Below are 17,835 nucleotides of genomic sequence, written 5' to 3' on the forward strand. Positions count from 1 at the left end.
ACAGGGGACGACAGGTGAACCAAATGAACCTAATAACAAAGGGGAAGCAAAACTAGATACAAAACACAGGGAACACGAGATTGTCAAAATAAAACAGGAAGTGACCTAACCAACAACATGCTGACTTAACAGACTGACAAAGGGAGTGAGGACATGACCAACTAAACCAGACCTGGGACAAAGGAGAGACACTAAGAAACACAGAGAACTAAACCAAAGGGAACCTAAATACAAGAGGGTCATGACTTACACACATGGAAGTACAGGGAAAACCAGAACATGAAAAACCAAAACAGAAAACAAAGAAACTAAGATTCCAATACTAAACTATAACCAAAACTAGAAATAGAACAGAACTTCACAAATAGAAACCAAAACACTGGGCCACCAGCCCAGGATCATGACAGCCGCTGGGAGCGCAGTAGGCCACCTGGCCTGCTTTGCCACCGCGGCTGGGAGTGCGGTTGGCCTCCTGGCCTGCTTCGTGGCCACTTGGAGCGTGGTCGGCCTCCTGACCTGCTTCGCAGCTGCTGCTGGGAGCGCGGTTAGCCTCCTGATGATCCTTGTGTTCCCCGGACTGTGAGTTTTGCCTCTTTGCCTGGGTGGCCCCCTGAACGCTTTGAACTGTTGTTTTGGCCCTGTGCTGTTTTTTGTTTGGGCCCTGTGTTTTTGTTTTTGTTATTTTGGCTCTTGACAGTGGTCAGAATCTGCCATTATCACTGCAAGATCTTGTTGAAAAATTAATGCAACACTGGATGGAAATAAATCTTGTGACACTGCAGAAGTTATTGAAACAATGCCACAGCAAATGCATGCCATAATCAAAGCTAAAGGCGGTCCAATGAAATATTAGTGTGTGACTTTTTTTTGGTGCTGACTTTTTGTTTTTGGCCAGGCAGTGTACTTGTTTTGCCTCTTTTCAAAAGCTTACAGCTTACGGCAGCACATGAACCTCATAACCACACCCACGGTGGCTACACCTGTTCTCTACACTGTATATTTGTGTGATTTTGTGGCAGACTTCAAAATGCAGAAAAGTAGAGAAACCGGTGTACTTACACTGACATGGTAAATGAGCTGGTACTTATGTAGCACTTTTCTACTCCACAGTAAGTGGTTTCTACTCATTCGCTTAATTACACTCATAAAAACATGTTTTTTTTTCTATGACTAAGTAATTTTCTCTAATATTCACACACTTGCACATCAATGAGTCCATCGGGGGAAACTGGGATTCAGTATCTCACCCAAGGATACGTGCAGAGTGGTGTTTAACTGGTAGAGGCTTGACCCCCCCCAAAACTACCTGTGATACTGAGCTGTGCACTCACCCCTCCAACACAGGAATCCACCACATCTATCCAGATGGAATCTGACACAACCTCCTCTTGCCCCACCCAGGGAAGCCTGTAGTACGCTACAACACGAAACGATGGCATCATGTCTCGTGTTACCATCAGCCCAATCCTGGTGAGTTTCTGACCGGTTATATCCATGTGCTCAACACTGATGATTTTGCCTTTACTAAGAATCTAGTTTTTGGAGAGAAAGTCAGGGGTTAATATTCAATATTCAGTTGATTTAGCTGATTGTCCTGCATTCTCTTTTATGTTCAGGTGTACTGGAACATGATCTATGTCATCTCACCAGGTAGGTGATGTGTTTGATGGAGTCTCTGTGTGGCCCGTTTTGAGGGATGACTGTGAACGTCATGGAGATCGTTTGTCCTAAAGACACTGTGCTGGATCCTGTGGAGATATGCAGGTAGTTTTGTTGGTCCTGGTTTTGGGGGGTGTAGGGCTGAACAGTGATCTCTTGCCTGGCCTGCTGCTCTGGTCTCAGGCCATCCTGCATGGTTTCAGCCTGTAAAACAAAAACAAACAAAAACCCACTGGGGCTTAGTTTTTTATGTCTTCTTATCCAATTACCACGAGTACAGAATGTAAAAGTATTAAGCCGAGACTAATACCAATAGCTAGAAATGTTCCTAACTAATCTATTAACCTTCCACACCTTACAAAAAAAAAGATGATTGCACGCACATGTAGAATCAGTTATGTAGAGCAGTAATACTAACGGTGATAGTTTGTGGGCGAATATCACTCAGCATGTTGATGCTGGCTCTGACGTTCCCAGAGGTCACATGCAACGGTGCGTCCAGCAAGTTCAGCTTAACTCGCACGTTATGGGCTGGGGAGCCATCGTGGTGGCTCACCTGGATCTGGAAAAGATTTCTCCATGTTTTCGGATGCTCACTCACTACCATTTTTATTTAAACTTAAGCAATGAATTCAAACAGAATGAAAACACAGAGAATGACTCTTACTGTGAAGTCAAAGGGAAGGCCTGGCTTGAAGTACTTTGGCATATTTTGGAACAATAAGACGTAGGGAGATTCCACGATTTTAATCCCAACTTTTTCAGCCTCAACCAGATCGCTTCCTGTTGTGGTAAATGCTCTCATCAAATGACAAGAAATCAGAAACAACACAAACAAGAAACAGTAACCACTGACCTAATTAATGTCATGAACACAGAGTAGAAAGCTCCTTGAATTCAAATTTTCTGTGTTGTGTGCCAGGAGTTGCAATAAAGCTGCGGCCAGTTGCGGTTCATATTCAATAAATATTGCTTAACTGTCAGTTCTACTGCAGCAAATGAAGAGGATTTTGCTTTTAAGCATCTCAACTATTTTTCCATAACAGCAGCAACATGACCCACATTTCCAAAGTGTATGAAACCAAAGAGAGTCAAAGTTTTTGACTGCTTTAGCTTATCTGGAGTGCTAAAGGGCATGTTGATACAAATCAGAGCTCAGGTTGCATCAGTTTCACAGAAAGGTCAGTTTCACTTTTGTCCCTGGCAATCATGGCTTCTTACAACACACTGGAGAGTTTGGTCATATAAGAATGAAAACGGCACAACAAGCTGATCATCAACTGATGTGAGAACATGAAGCAACATGACATTACACAGCCCGCTTTACAGTATGGTCAAAATTCTGAGTTCGTTTCTTGAGAAAGCACAAAAATTAAATCTGCTCATTCACAGCACAGTTTATATTTAGCCAAATTGTAAAAATTTTCAGGTTATTATCTTCATTTTTAGACATTTGTTGTTGTATTTCAGCTGATCCTGTAGTGGGTCACACTACATACTTACCTGTCTTGGTGAGCACAGACGCCTTGACGTACACAGAGTTGCCGACCAAATCTCTAGTGTTGGGGTAAGCGCTTCTGATCTCTTCCATACTCAGTTTAACAATTCCTCCATCAAGCTGAAAGAAGAGAAGTTATTACAAATTACTTTTAAGATATAAAGGCCATTTGGCCTACCCAATACTTACAATTACAACTCTTGGCTCCACGACCTCCTTCATAGACACCCTGCTTTTTGAAGACTGTGATACAAGGGTGCTATGTGAGCAAGCTAATTACTATACACAAAGTAAGCAGTTAAACTACTATTTCAAAGTTTAATAACATTTTTTCTTTAACCAAAAAAAAAAATAATTATAAAAATGTAATAGTTATTTAAGCTGTTTTAAACTTTTTAAATGCTTCTAAGTTCTTATTTTAGCTCTCTGGCTGCAGCTGCACTGTATGTTTGAGTCTCATGGCTCTCATTAACTTCCTATTTAAAACTACTTGTAACAATTTTCCATATAGAGCAACATGACTTAAGGCATGCAATCCATAGAATAAGCAGTAAGGTCTCAGTCGCACAGGCCTAGGAACCAGTCTGCGCCCCCTGACGTGCCATTTGCTCCCTGAGCTGTAGTGAAACTTGAAAAAGTGCAACACAAACCAAAAACAGAGAACATTCATCTCCAAAGTAAAAGCTGTGCCTCCCAGTTTGCATTGCACTCTTCAGAGTTTCACTGCTGCTTCCTGAGTAGTTTTCGAGTTTTTCCATGCAACCTGCTAGCAACCAAAGCACTCACAAGGAGGTTTTTTGGTGCATTTCTCATGACTGCCAGCAACCTCGAACAACCACTTGCCAGTCACTCGTGCAATAGTGACCAGTAATTACAAGGGGATCACTGACTGGTGTCTAGGCCTGTGTGACCGGGGCTTTAGCAACTGATTTCACATTAACTGCCAGCAATCACTCGCAACTGGCTGGGGAACACACATTTTACCCTGACTGTCATAGTCCGGGGTCCATGTGACCCTATGTGTTTTTGTTTTGGCTTCATTTGTCTGTTCTGGGGTTTTCTTTTGTTGAGGGGTTTGGTTATGTTTGATTTTTTAGTTTCTTGTGTTTCCCAGTGTTTAGTGTCAGGTCTGCGTCTCTGTTCCCTTGAGTCACTTCCTGTTTTATTTTGACAGTCTCGTGTTCCCTGTGCTTTGTGTTTAGTTTTGCTTCCCCTATGTCATTGGGTTCATTTGGTTCACCTGTTGTTCCCTGTTGTTTTCACGTGCCCTAATTACCTTGTGTGTATTTAAGCCCTCAGTTTTCCTCTGTTCATTGTTGTGGTGTCGTCCTTGTTGCCCTCATTGGTCCCCTCTTAGCTGTGTGTTCTCTGGTTTAGTATTTTTGCTTTTTCCTTCTCCCAGGCTTTGTTTTTGCCTTGGTTGAGATTTGTCCCACACAGCCCCAACTGTGACGCTGACAACCAGTGGTTGCCAGATGTAATGCTGTAGGCCTGTGTGACTAAGGCCTATACATACACTTTACTGGTTGTATTAGCAGCAGTAGCTTTACTAAACAGACATATAAATTACTGAGATGTATTTTCCTGCACTGCAAAAATATCCCAACACCAGTACTAAACAAAAAACATACAACAGTAAAAGGAAGCACACAAACATTACAAATATTACAACATAGTTCCAAAATACAGAAAACTAAATCTACAGCTGTAGCAATTTAAAAATGTTAGGGTGAACTTACATTGGACACCTCCTTCACTGAAGGTAATCTCCTCATCTCTTTGTTGATCTTGACTCCAAACACAACATAGGCTGTCCCCTGGACAGGCTGTCCATACAGATAACTGAAACACAGTCCCCAAAACAGTTAGGCATCAACCTGTGGATTTCATTTACTTCAAAAGGCCCACTAATAGTTCCCAAGCCAAATGAAGCCAACAGGGAAAATGCAGTTCCTCTAATGACCACTTGGAGCCCAGACAGTAGAAAACATGGACATAACTTCCAAAAATGAAGCCATTATGGGAGAAGCAGTGTTGATGTTTCAAAATGCCGAGTCCAGAAACTATGAGCTTGAACGTTCTTAAGGACTGAGATGAGGATTCTGATGTCATTACAGCTGCATTTTGAGATTCTTGATTTTTTAAAGAGTCTGTTTGCAGGGTAGGGCATAATATCTAAGGATGGGTTAGAATTATGTTTAGACTAAACTTAGCACAAGATTAGCAGGACCTTAAATTAACCATCAAGGAAATAACATTTCAGTAGCACAGACAGGATGGGATTTACTTAGAGATCGATTATGGCCAAAAGCTGTTGGGGAAAAAAAAGAGTGTTTGTTGGTACATGTAAGTGCAATAAACACACCTGGCTGAGATCTCTACTTCCAGCTCACTGTCTTCCAGGCTAAGGAAGGACTTCTTGGGTGTTAAGGTAACGTTGAAGGCAGGAAGCTCTGAAACACAAACGTTAGAGAGTTGGTCCAAAATGTGATATTCAGAAAACATAAAGAACAGTAATTCAACAAACAAAGAGAAAAGTACTGTTAATATGATTAACACAATAATTTCACCTACCATATTTCTTCACCTGGAACTGAGAAGTGAAAGTGTTTTGCTCCCAGTGGTCAAATTTTGCTGTAACAATCCACGTTCCTTCACTGCAAGATACTCAGATTAGGACAAGTGCATAAATGCTGCTCAACACTGAGCATGCTGTTCATTCCACAACAATGTAAAGGCTATCTCATGTGCACACAGGTATATATCTTACCTGAAATGTGAAAAGTCTTCAAGATCAACATCAAACATTTTATGATAAGATGACTAAAAGCATGACAAAAATCTCTTGGGGCTGTTATAGTTGTGTTAAGCTTGTTATATGCTGAAACATCTACCAAACGAGTTACTTACTTGACATATTCAGAGAGTGGAAACGTTTCTGATAATACGCCGTTAACAGCTCTGGTCCTGGAGACCTGTTTAACCACCACGCCATGTGGATTCTGCAGCACACAAACCAAACCATCATCCATCCCTAAATGAAAGGGATATCACCAAAATACTGCCGGAACCCATGATCAATAGTTTTTACAAATACTACAAAGATTACAATGACCTCTTCTCAGACCATTATTTAGCTACAATAAGATCCCCCGCTTTCTGTTACATGCATTGTTTTTGTCTTAGCAACATCTTTTGGCACAAACCATATGATTCACAGAAAGATTTCATATTTACAATCAATGATTTGTTCACCTCAATGTCTATTGTGATGGCGCTCTCAAAGGCCTTAAAGGCTGGAGAAGACACAAAGGCTCGAAATCGAACTGGAGAGGGTGAGAGGGAACGAAAGCTTTCATTTCTTATAAGTCAGTTGAAAAATATCATGACCTGCAGATATAGCCTGAATACTATAGTTGTTTTAATTAGTCGTATCTTTCTTTTCTAGTTATCTATTAAGTTTTCTCACCAGTATCTCCTGGATTGTAGATGGGTTTGTCCGTCTGGATGAAGATGTACCCAGAGTGAAAGGTTACCATCAGTAGTCTTCTCTCGACGTGGAAACCCCCGAAGGTCACTTTCAGATACACAAATTTATTCCTCTTTTCTTCACGATTCAGCAGATCAGAGGAAAGCTGTGATAAGATGTGATTGTGACACAGAAGACAGTTAACCTTAAAAGCTACTCTCAGTTGTTGGTCTTGTTGGTTTTTTTAAGTTTAAATACACAAACCTTGCACAACAGTTTTTTAGAAATGACTCATTTCTTCCCTTTACTTTGCCACAGCATTGCTTTCAGTTTAGTGATAGTTTGGGTTACATCACAGTTCACAGGTTATTGCAATGTGTGAAGTAAAGAAAGAAAATGATGTTGGCACTGATCGGCACAAATTAATGAGATTTAAAATCCACTGAGAAGTCGAGGAGGTTTGGAAACATTCATATCCGGGACAACCAGGACAAATTAATCAAACAGGCTTAATTCCTCATTTCTCCTTTGACTCTAGCTGGAATATCAATTCTTGTGAATTCATGGAGGGACGAATGAATAGGTGATGACACCTTTCCATCGCATAGGCTCATTGGTTCTTTGATACATGACTGAAGCTATTAAGAGAGCATCGTGTTATAAATAGGTCACACTTTTCTCAGATATAGGTTAGTACTTCCAGACCAGTGGTACTTGTGCACATACCCATTGTTTGAACTGGATCTAGTAACCTCAAATTTGGCCTTGCCGAGTCACCTGTATGGGATGGAGGATGTTGAATCCATTTGCCTGGTTCAGTGTGACAGACTCCTGTAAAAATGTGGTGGCCTCGGTGGAGTCCTGGATCAAGATGGAGACGGTGATGGGGTCAGACACACGATCAGCCTGTAAGTAGATGTTCTCCTGGCTGTCTGTCCTCAGCAGATCTGGAGCCAGCAGAATGAACCTGAAGGAGAACACATGAGGCAGAGGAAGAACTTTTTTGTATTTCACTAACACGACTGTCATCAGTCACTCAGCTCTCTTATCACAGCTACTTCAGTAGTACTACTGTGTATTATTTTACTATGCTACTCTAGTAACATAGTAATAATACTGCCACATTTTATGTTGTAGCACAAATGGCATTTTTTTTTATTGTGACATACACTGGTGCCATTAATTTTCCACAGAAGGTAATAGAGTTAAATAAAGGATATTAATTAAAAAACACACAAATCCTAAAAACTATTTGTTTGACTCATGAATTAAGAGGCCATTAAGAGCCATTGAGCTACTGTACCTTGGTGAAGAATCAATTATGTTCTGTGGTCTGGCTAAGCTGTTAATGAAGAGGAAAAGTATTAATTACAATCATGGCATAGTATTGCTAAATGATACTGGGATATAACATGTATATTATATTGAACATGAAAACTTCAACACAGAAGGGGAGATGAGATGCTTCATGTGGAAGTTGCTATTAAAAAAATTTTTTATAACTGACCTAAAAAAAACCAAATCTTAATCACTACAGCAGAGAAAGCCGTCCAAAATGATGAGAATATTTTTAAGGACTGTGAAGTACATATCTAAAGCTCTACAGTATAAAAACATATATGTAATATGTAAAAATACATTTTTTAAAAATCAGTGAATTCATTTATTTCTTTTTTAGTTGATGCATATTTTGCTTTCTGTTAGGCCAAATCCTGCACAGCTTACTTACTCATCATGAAGATCCCAGTATCGGGAAATTGGTATAAATCTAGGAAAAAGATTCAGAAATAAAAACAGAAACTGCCAAAGGCTTAAACTTGTTTATATACTGTATAATTTTTATGCACAGACATCCTATGCTCACATCTTTGTGCAAACACACACACACATACCTGTCACGCCATGGACGTCTGTAAAGAGCACAGCTCGATTATTAAACAAAACCTCAAAGATGTAGCGATCAGCAATCTGCAGGAACTGAAGTAAAGCCTCTTACCTTCTCGAATTGTCATACTGTCCATTTGCATTGCAAAGAAACACAAGAAATAAAATGTTGTGTAGGTTCAACTGAACCATCCTGACAGTCTTGGAGTTTGAGTGGACTATGGCTCCCAGCAGATCTGCTAACAGCAGATCAATAAAACAAACTATGGGCTTGTTTGGCCTAGAAGCATGGGGAGGCCTTAATCAGGGCAAAGGATCACCATTAACATAGCTTGCTTTTTGTTTGTTAGTTTGTTTTAAGTCATTTTAATCCACCTTTATCCCCACAGAGTTGTATAATTTTTAAAGAAAAATACTTTGTATCTGTTCTTTCAGTCGTGTTTATCCTAAACTATCCAAAATAACATTTCACTAAGCTGGCATAGTTATATTTCAAAATCACACTGGCATTTATGCTGACACAAGTGCCTGATAATGATTGTCTAATGCCATTACACAATCCTATAATGCACTGCATTTCAGCAGCTTTATAGATACTAAATTAGGGACTTGAGGTGCTTCCACCTAGAAAAGTAAAAAAATTAATGGCACCCCCAAGACTGGAAACTGTATGCTTTTAAGCTTTGTGAAGATAAGAAGCAAACCGATGTGTAAATTGCACTGTGAGAAATAGTTCCTGTAGTAGTTGAAACTCTCTTGATTAGGAGTGAATTATGAAAACACAATACAAACACCTGCACTATTGTCTTGCAGTTCAGTGCTACTCTGGTAACAAATGTTCTGCAAAAGCATCAAATTAATGGAGTTTATTTTTTGTTTATTGTCCAGTCCTAATCCGGTGATCAGAGCCGTGCGCTACGAGCCAGATTAATGCAGCTGCATCAAACTCAGAGTTTTCTGTGTCAAGTAAGTGGCACTCTTTTTACCTGACTAATAAGCTTCACCATGGTAACTTGGACTATATTGCCAAAAGTATTCGCTCACCCATCCAATCATTGAATCATTGAATTCAGGTGTTCCAGTCATGCAGACTGTGTTGCGGCCTCCGACGCGCATCGCTCGGATCCGCTATGGCGGGGGTAGTTCAATCTTCGGACGCGTGAATTAAGTTTTGCATCGTATTTATTTACACTTGAAAAATGCTTTACAATCATAGCCAAAATCACGGTCAAAAAAGCTGTGTCCTACCACCCCACCAGCTGATTGAAATCTCCCCCCACCTGATCCCAGCGCACCTCAAATCAGCTCGCAAAAGGCGGAGCCGTGACAGTCTCTTCTCTTGCCACCATGACATAACAAAATAAACAGGTTCTAACAATACATATTACAAGAAATATTTATCAAAGCATAATACAGAAATGGCTCCAACATCCCGGCCCCTAATTGTACCTGACAATTACCACAAAGTTCATGGAGCCCTGAAATGCATAATCAAACCATAGCAATAATCAGTTCTGATTCTTCCTCACATGTCCATAGCTGTGCCAACAAAAAGGCTTCTTTCATCTAAAGTGCAAATAAAAAGGTAATCAGTTAGTCAGTCAGAGTCAAATTAAGTCAGGCCTCCAGTAGCAGGCATAGTTTCGTGATCGGCCTTTCCAATACGTTGGTCTGTGTTCGGATTTTCACTCGTCTGACATGGCCTCTGCTGTCGGCAGTTGTTTCTGTCACTCTTCCCATAGGCCAAGAGTTGTGCGGTGCTGTTTCATCAACAATCAGGACAATGTCACCAGGCTTCAGATTCCTCCTTGCAACATTCCATTTCTGCCTTTCTTGCATCAGTGGAAGATATTCTTTGACCCATCGTTTCCAGAATATATCAGCAAGATACTGCACCTGTCGCCATCTTCGTCTGGAATAACAGTCATTTTTATCAAATACCCCTGGTGGCAGCAGGGGTTTTCCTTTCAGGAGCAGCAGATGGTTCAGGGTGAGGGCCTCTGGATCATGAGCATCAACAGGAACTGAGGTCAGTGGTCTGCTATTAAGGATGCTCTCTACCTCACACAGTACAGTCTGCAGGCTTTCATCGTCCAGTATCTGCATTCTGGTAACAGAGTATAAGACTTTCTTGACGGTTCGGATAAGTCTTTCCCATGCGCCACCATGGTGCGAGCCGAAGGGAGGATAGAAGGACTATTTTATTCCCCTTGTAGACAGGTCTTGCTGGATCTTGTTCTGATTCAGGAGAACGAGATCTTCTTTTAATTCCCGCTCTGCCCCAACAAAGTTTGTGCCATTGTCCGAGAAGATTTCTTTGCACTGTCCCCTTCTGCACATAAATCTTCATAGAGCCGAGATACAGGAGTTAGTGTCTAAAGAATAGGCCAGCTCTAAGTGCACTGCTCTGGTGACAAGGCAGGTAAACAAGACTCCATACCTCTTGAGCATAATCCGACCTCTTTTTACCTTAATTGGGCCAAAATAATCAACCCCAATGTAGGTGAATGGAGGGTTATCAGGCAACGTACGAAAATAAGGCAGATCGGACATCTTTTGTTCACTAGGGGGAGTATGCCAACGCCTACAGAATATACAGTCTTTTATGGTTTTTCTGGCTGCAGAATTGGCCTTGGGAATCCAGTATCTTTGGCGGAGCTGGGACAGCATTTGATTTCTACCAGCATGGCCTGCTGAAGTGTGGATGTGACGGAGGAACGGTTTAGTTAGACGGTTCTCCTTGGGAAGAATGGCTGGATGTTTAAGTTCTTCAGGCATGGCCATTCTACTGAGCCTTCCACCTACCCTCAATACACCATCACAAAGGAAGGGGTCAAGCTTATACAGCATGCTGCTTCTTTTCACTGATTTCTTTCTCATTTGCAGAGCAGAGATTTCATCAGGGTAATGTTGCCTCTGGACAAACAACAGAAGAGCCTCTTCCGCGCAAATCAGATCTTCTGCCGAGAGGTGCTGGTAAGTCTCTACCTTGGTCTGAGACTGTTGGCAAGAGTGCGCAACAGCATTTCTTTTCTTACTCATATACCTGACCGGATGACATTCTTGTATTGCTGTTATGCCAAAGACTGCCACAGCCCTCATGACTTCTGGATCATTTTCAGATAGAACAGTCGTTATCTCTAAGTCTTTTGGCCAAGTTTCTTGTGGTTGCTTCAGAAAAGTAGGGCCATGTAGCCACCTTTCCGATTTCAAGAACTTCTCTGCTGTCAGGCCCCGCGAGGCATCGTCTGCTGGGTTGAGGGCAGTACTTACATATCGCCACTGGAACTTGTCTGACAAGTCTCTAATAATGGACACCCTGTTCGCCACATATGTCTGAAAGCGGCACTTGTCATTGAAGATATATTTTAGGACAGAGGTGCTGTCAGTCCAGTAGAGTGGTGGCCGAAGAGAGTACTCCAGTTCCTTTTCCAACATTCTGTTGATGCGCACAGCCAGGACCGCTGCTGCCAATTCAAGTCTAGGGATAGTAACATGTTGGTGCTACCCTCCCTTTGCCTATTACAAAGGCAACATGAATGAGTCCTCGGCTGTTGGTGAGTCTCAGGTAACTCACAGTGCCATAGCCCACTTCACTTGCATCACAGAAATGGTGAAGCTGTGCATCGTAGATCTCTCCAAAGTCCTCTGGGTAGTAACATCTGCTGATGTTCAGAGTCGTCAATTGCTCCAGACCACGCAACCACAACTCCCATCTCATGGCTATGGTGGGTGAAATCTCTGAGTCCCATCCATAACCTTCTCTGCAGAGTTCTTGCATTATTCTCTTTGCTGGAAGGTTAGCAGGTGCCAGAAATCCAAGAGGATCATAAACGGAGTTGGCAACCGAGAGTATGCCTCTCCGAGTGTAAGGCCATGGTTTTGGAGAGATGTTGAAGCAGAATGTGTCAGATTTTGTATTCCACTGAATCCCAAGAGCACGTTCTAGTGACAGTTCACTCTTGTCCAGGTCGACATCTGCAATCTCATTCATGGATCTATCTTCCTTTGGGATTGAGGCTAACACACCTGATCTGTTGCTCACCCATTTCGTTAATCTGAAGCCTCTCGTAGCACATGCCACCCCGAGTTCTCTAACCACACGTATGGCCTGGTTTTCTGAGGCAACTGATTTCAGACAGTCATCGACATAAAAGTTCTTTCTGATTGTGCTCAGCACATCTGCAGCCACCTTGCCTTCATTGTCTACAGCAGTTCTTTTCAACGCATAGTTGGCACAGCTTGGTGAAGAGACAGCTCCAAAGAGATGCACTACCATTCTGTAGACTGCGAGGGGTTGGTCGACATCACCATCAGGCCATCATAGGAAACGCAAGAAATCCACATCATCTTTATGGACTCGAACTTGATGGAACATGCTTTCAACATCTGCCATCATGGCCACTGGTTCCTGTCTGAATCGGAAGATGACGCCCAGGAGTGAATTGGTGAGATCAGGTCCCTGTAGCAATTGCTGGTTCAATGAGGTGCCCTGGAAAGATGCAGCACAGTCAAACGCGACACAGATCTTTTTCTTATGGTAGACTCCGTGGTGTGGTATATACCAAACCCTACCATCATTTCTAGTCAGTTCGTCATCTGGAACCTTCTCAGCATAGCCTTTCTCAAGCATGGCATTCATAAATGTTGTATAGTCTGAATGAAAAGCCGCATTCCTTTTAAGCTTCCTTTGTAATGACATAGCTCGTAGCTCTGCAACAGCTATGTTGTTTGGCATGGTCAAGTTTTCTTTACGAAAAGGCAAATGCATAAAGTAATGGTCATCTTTCTTCTCAGCTGAATCATCTGCAATCTTTAAGAATTTCTTGTCCTCAATAGACAGCTCAGCCTCCTCCTCATAAGTTCTCTCTTGGAAGTCCATGTTGTACTGATGCACCAACAGTTCCTCCACCTTTGTCACAGAGGTTCTGTGTGCAAGGACACATGGTCGGCCATGTTCATCAGTGTGGAAGCCTCCATTCAATGGACCATTGATGACCCATCCCAAACGAGTCTTGACAGCATAAGGCCCATCCCCTTGGCTGTGAATGATCCTCCATGGCTCCAGTGCTTTTGGGGCATTGACACCAATAAGCAGACCAACATCTGCTTTAATAGTGGGAAGTTCAACGTCTTTCAGGTAAGGCCACTTTTGTACATCTTTGTCTGTAACAATATTTCTGTGATTAACAGGGATACTAACCTGTGTGAAAACTTCAGGTAAACACAGGAACTCTGATCCATCGCTGCTGCTCACTTCTAATCCATTAACACAGTAGGTTTTCACTGCTCTCTCTTGCCCTAAAGTTTGAAGCCGGATTTCTATTCGTCTGTTGTCAACATGAAGATCCTCCATTAGCTTCTCTGTGCAAAAACAAGCAGTGCTTCCTGAATCAAGAAAAGCGTAAGTATATATGACTTTGTTACCTTTAATGGATTTAACCTTCACAGGTACCACAGAAAGTTTACATTCGGATGTGCCGGCCCCAGTATGCTTCGAAGACATAGAAATAGCAATAGGGCTGCTGCTGATGGCAGTATGTACATCGGATTGCCCCCCCTGGCCATTTTTCCTGCGCTGTTGTGCAGAAGACTGTAGAACTGATGCCTCCTGCTGATGAATGTGCAGAGTTGTAGGGTGCTTTTTCTGACATGCCAGACAAGACAGACATTTTTTACATGCCTTACTCATGTGACCTTTAAGAAGGCATGCATAGCACAAACCATTTTCTTTTAAGAACTGAACCTTTTCTGTATGTTGCTTAGATGCCATCTGGTAGCAGGATTCCATGATGTGATCTCCTTTGCAGAAAAGGCAGGGCTTCATGAAGGCCACCCTTGCGAAGTTACTTGGCTCATTTTCTGCATGTTTCTCCAGTGCTCTTACCTTCTCATCACTCTGTTGAGCAGAGGCTCTCATAGGAATGACCGTAGTTGCAAAGCCTTTCCTTTCCACAGATCGCCGTTGCTGGTCAGTTAGTTTTATGGTTTTAGTAGAGGACGATTGGATTGAACCAAACACAGGATCCAACAAGATCTTTGCATGTCTCTCAATAAATTCTACAACATGACGAAATTTTGCTCTTTGCTGTGTGTTTTCATATATGTCACATGCTCTGACCCGCCATCGTTCCTGTAACTTATATGGAAGTTTCGACAGGATGAGTTTTAAGTTAGATGGGGTGTCGAGCTCAATCATATCTGGAAGATCTCTGGCAACATTAAGACAACTTCTTAAATACATAGCATAGCTGTGGAGTTCTCTTCCATTATCTGCTTTTATGACATTCCAGCCCAAAGCTCTATTCATGTAGGCAGTTGTGAGACGATATGGATCACCAAAGTGAGAGCTAAGAAGACGTTTAGCCTCTACATATCCACAGTCTGCATCCATATGTTGACAGCTTCGAACGAGTTCCCTAGCTTCTCCCACAGTATATTGTTCGAGAAAGTAAAGTCTGTCTAGATTACTATCAGTCTTTTTTTCTATACAGTGTTCAAAGGCCTGTATAAAGGGACGATAGCTCAAGAGGTCGCCATTGAAAACAGGTACGTCTCTTGTAGGGAGAGAAGCTTGCTTTTGTTGCTGTAGAATTAAGTCAGCAATATCATTTTGTGCTTGTGGAGTTGGTTATGTAGGCAGTGAGCCTAGGTGGTGAATAGGTCGATCTGTCCTATGATCTCTCATTGCAGTGTCATGGCCGGGGAGGAAACGGGCAAGGAAGGGCAAAAACGCAGGACTCCAGAGGTAACTTAAAAGGGCGTTTATTCCACCGGGGAAACACAAAAATACAAAAACCTTGGAAGGGAGGCACAGGGAGACGAAGGGCAGGCGCAGGGAACACAGGAACACAGGAACACACGGACACACAACGTCAACGACGCGACAAGGAGCATGGGAAACACAAGACTTAAATACACAGAGGGGCTGATGAGGGAAGAGGAAACAGGTGGGCACACAGGTGATTATGATTACCCTAACGGGGGGAAAGCAAAACTGAAGACAAGGAACAGACGACCATCAAAGTAAAACAGGAAGCCAGAAAGGGGGAGACAAAGACGCAGACGCAGACTAGACACCAGGAAAACATGTGGAACAAGATGACAACATAGAAACCGAGAAAATAACAAACACCAAGAAAACATAACACTGGGCCACCGGCCCAGGACATGACAGTACCCCCCCCTCAAAGGCCGGCCCCCGACGGCCACAAACAAAAGAAAAACCAAACCCAGACCAGGGCGGGAGTTGGGGGACCAGGACGGAGGGACCAAACAACACAAAACACAGGAACCCAAAACAGAACCACAGAGCAGAACCAAAAATCAACGGCAAGAGCCGGAACAGACACCCCAAAAAAGACAGAAGGCAACCAAAAAAAAAAACCGAAACAATCTTGGGGGTTAACAAGGGTCAGAAAAACAAAAACAAAAACACAGGAACCAGAACAAAAGGCGACGGCACAAGGCCGGAAACAGTGCAAGGAAACGCCCCGACCAAGAGCAAAAACAAACCAAAAACAGCAATCGGCAGGGGGAAAACAGTCGAAACAAAACCCAGGCGAAGAGGCAAAACAGTTCAGGAGGTCTGCTGGGACATCCAAGGCGGAAAACAGACAGTTCAGGGGAGTCCATGTGAAAACCAAAACAAAATACACACAGTTCAAGGAGGTCGACCGCGCTCCCAGCGGCGGCGACGACGAGACAGGACTGGAGGCCGACCGCGCTCCCAGCGGCGGCGGCGGCGACGAGGAGACAGGACTGGAGGCCGACCGCGCTCCCAGCGGCGGCGGCGGCGACGAGGAGCAGGCACTGGAGGCCGACCGCGCTCCCAGCGGCGGCGGCGACGACGAGGAGGAGTCACTGGAGGCCGACCGCGCTCCCAGCGGCGGCGGCGACAAGGAGGGGTCACTGGAGGCCGACCGCGCTCCCAGCGGCGGCGGCGACGAGGAGGGGTCACTGGAGGCCGACCGCGGGGCATGCGGCGGCGGAGACGGGCGACCCCGGGCTCTGGTGGGGAACCCTCGGGCGACGTGGAGCGCTCGGACTGAGCAGAGACCCCCACCGGCTCGGACTGAGTGGGACCCCCTGGCTCGGGGCGCTCGGACTGAGCGGAGACCCCCATCGGCTCGGACTGAGCGGGACCCTCGTGCGCGGAGCGCTCGGACTGAGCGGGACCCTCTGGCGCGGAGCGCTCGGACTGAGCGGGACCCCCTGGCTCGGACTGAGCGGAGACCCCCATCGGCTCGGACTGAGCGGGACCCTCTGGCGCGGAGCGTTCGGACTGAGCGGAGACCCCCACCGGCTCGGACTGAGCGGGGCCCTCTGGCGCGGGGCGCTCGGACTGAGTGGGACCCCCTGGCTCGGACTGAGCGGGACCCTCTGGCGCGGAGCGCTCGGACTGAGCGGGACCCCCTGGCTCGGACTGAGCGGAGCCCATGGGCTGAATGGGGCCTACATAGTGAGGCACCGGATGCGTAGGCTGGGACCGCGGAACAGGACACACTGCTGCTTTATTGAGCAGCAGGGGCTGCTCGGGGAATAGCCGAGGTGCAGGGGACTGCGTGGAAGCAGGCCGGGAGACGACTGGCTGCGTGGAAGCAGGCCGGGAGACGACTGGCTGCGTGGAAGCAGGCCGGGAGACGACTGGCTGCGTGGAAGCAGGCCGGGAGACGACTGGCTGCGTGGAAGCAGGCCGGGAACTAGCTGACACTGGGGACCGAGGAAGAGCTACTGGAACTGACTGAGAGTGGGGTGGACAGGGAGCGACAGGAGCTGGGGCTGACTGAGTGCTAGGGGGAGCGACAGGAGCTGGGGCTGACTGAGTGCTAGGGGGAGCGACAGGGGCTGGAGCAGACTGAGTGCGAGGGAGAGCGACAGGGGCTGGAGCAGACTGAGTGCGAGGGAGAGCTACCGGGGCTGGAGCAGACTGAGTGCGAGGGAGAGCTACAGGGGCTGGAGCAGACTGCGTGCGAGGGAGAGCTACAGGGGCTGGAGCAGACTGAGTGCGAGACAGCGCTGCTGGCTGCGTGGGAGCAGACTGAGTGCGAGACAGCGCTGCTGGCTGCGTGGGAGCAGACTGAGTGCGAGACAGCGCTGCTGGCTGCGTGGGAGCAGCCTGAGGGCTAGGGAGATCTGGCTGCGTGGAAACAGAGAGGTGAGAGCTAGCTGACACTGGGGCCTGAGAGGGAGCTGACTGAGAGCCTACTGCTGCAGCTAACACAGAAGACCGATGCGAAGGCTTGGACCTGGCTGCCCCCACCCGCGGAACAGGTACGGGTGCAGAGGTCAGCCCGTCCGTGGCTGCCCCCACCCGCGGAACAGG

The 17,835-nt window shown here is 45.0% G+C and overlaps 1 protein-coding gene across 1 annotated transcript in view; it reads right to left on the reverse strand.

Annotated features, from left to right (window-relative positions):
- Window positions 1-8,738, reverse strand: part of LOC115780865 (complement C3-like) — a 43,407-nt gene extending 34,669 nt beyond the window's left edge. Inside the window, exons 1-16 of the mRNA XM_030730288.1 lie at window positions 8,623-8,738; window positions 8,519-8,536; window positions 8,356-8,394; window positions 7,930-7,968; window positions 7,404-7,593; window positions 6,627-6,792; window positions 6,413-6,483; window positions 6,068-6,159; window positions 5,732-5,814; window positions 5,523-5,610; window positions 4,897-4,999; window positions 3,163-3,277; window positions 2,327-2,442; window positions 2,078-2,221; window positions 1,648-1,863; window positions 1,332-1,532 (exon numbers count right to left, since the gene is read on the reverse strand). Of these exons, the coding sequence (XP_030586148.1) occupies window positions 1,332-1,532; window positions 1,648-1,863; window positions 2,078-2,221; window positions 2,327-2,442; window positions 3,163-3,277; window positions 4,897-4,999; window positions 5,523-5,610; window positions 5,732-5,814; window positions 6,068-6,159; window positions 6,413-6,483; window positions 6,627-6,792; window positions 7,404-7,593; window positions 7,930-7,968; window positions 8,356-8,394; window positions 8,519-8,536; window positions 8,623-8,702 (1,761 nt within the window). The 5' untranslated portion in view covers window positions 8,703-8,738. The remainder of the gene's footprint in view (window positions 1-1,331; window positions 1,533-1,647; window positions 1,864-2,077; window positions 2,222-2,326; window positions 2,443-3,162; window positions 3,278-4,896; window positions 5,000-5,522; window positions 5,611-5,731; window positions 5,815-6,067; window positions 6,160-6,412; window positions 6,484-6,626; window positions 6,793-7,403; window positions 7,594-7,929; window positions 7,969-8,355; window positions 8,395-8,518; window positions 8,537-8,622) is intronic.
- Between the last annotated feature and the right edge of the window lie 9,097 nt (window positions 8,739-17,835).

Source organism: Archocentrus centrarchus, chromosome 1 (assembly GCF_007364275.1).
Source record: "Archocentrus centrarchus isolate MPI-CPG fArcCen1 chromosome 1, fArcCen1, whole genome shotgun sequence".
In the NCBI taxonomy this organism is placed as follows: domain Eukaryota; kingdom Metazoa; phylum Chordata; class Actinopteri; order Cichliformes; family Cichlidae; genus Archocentrus; species Archocentrus centrarchus.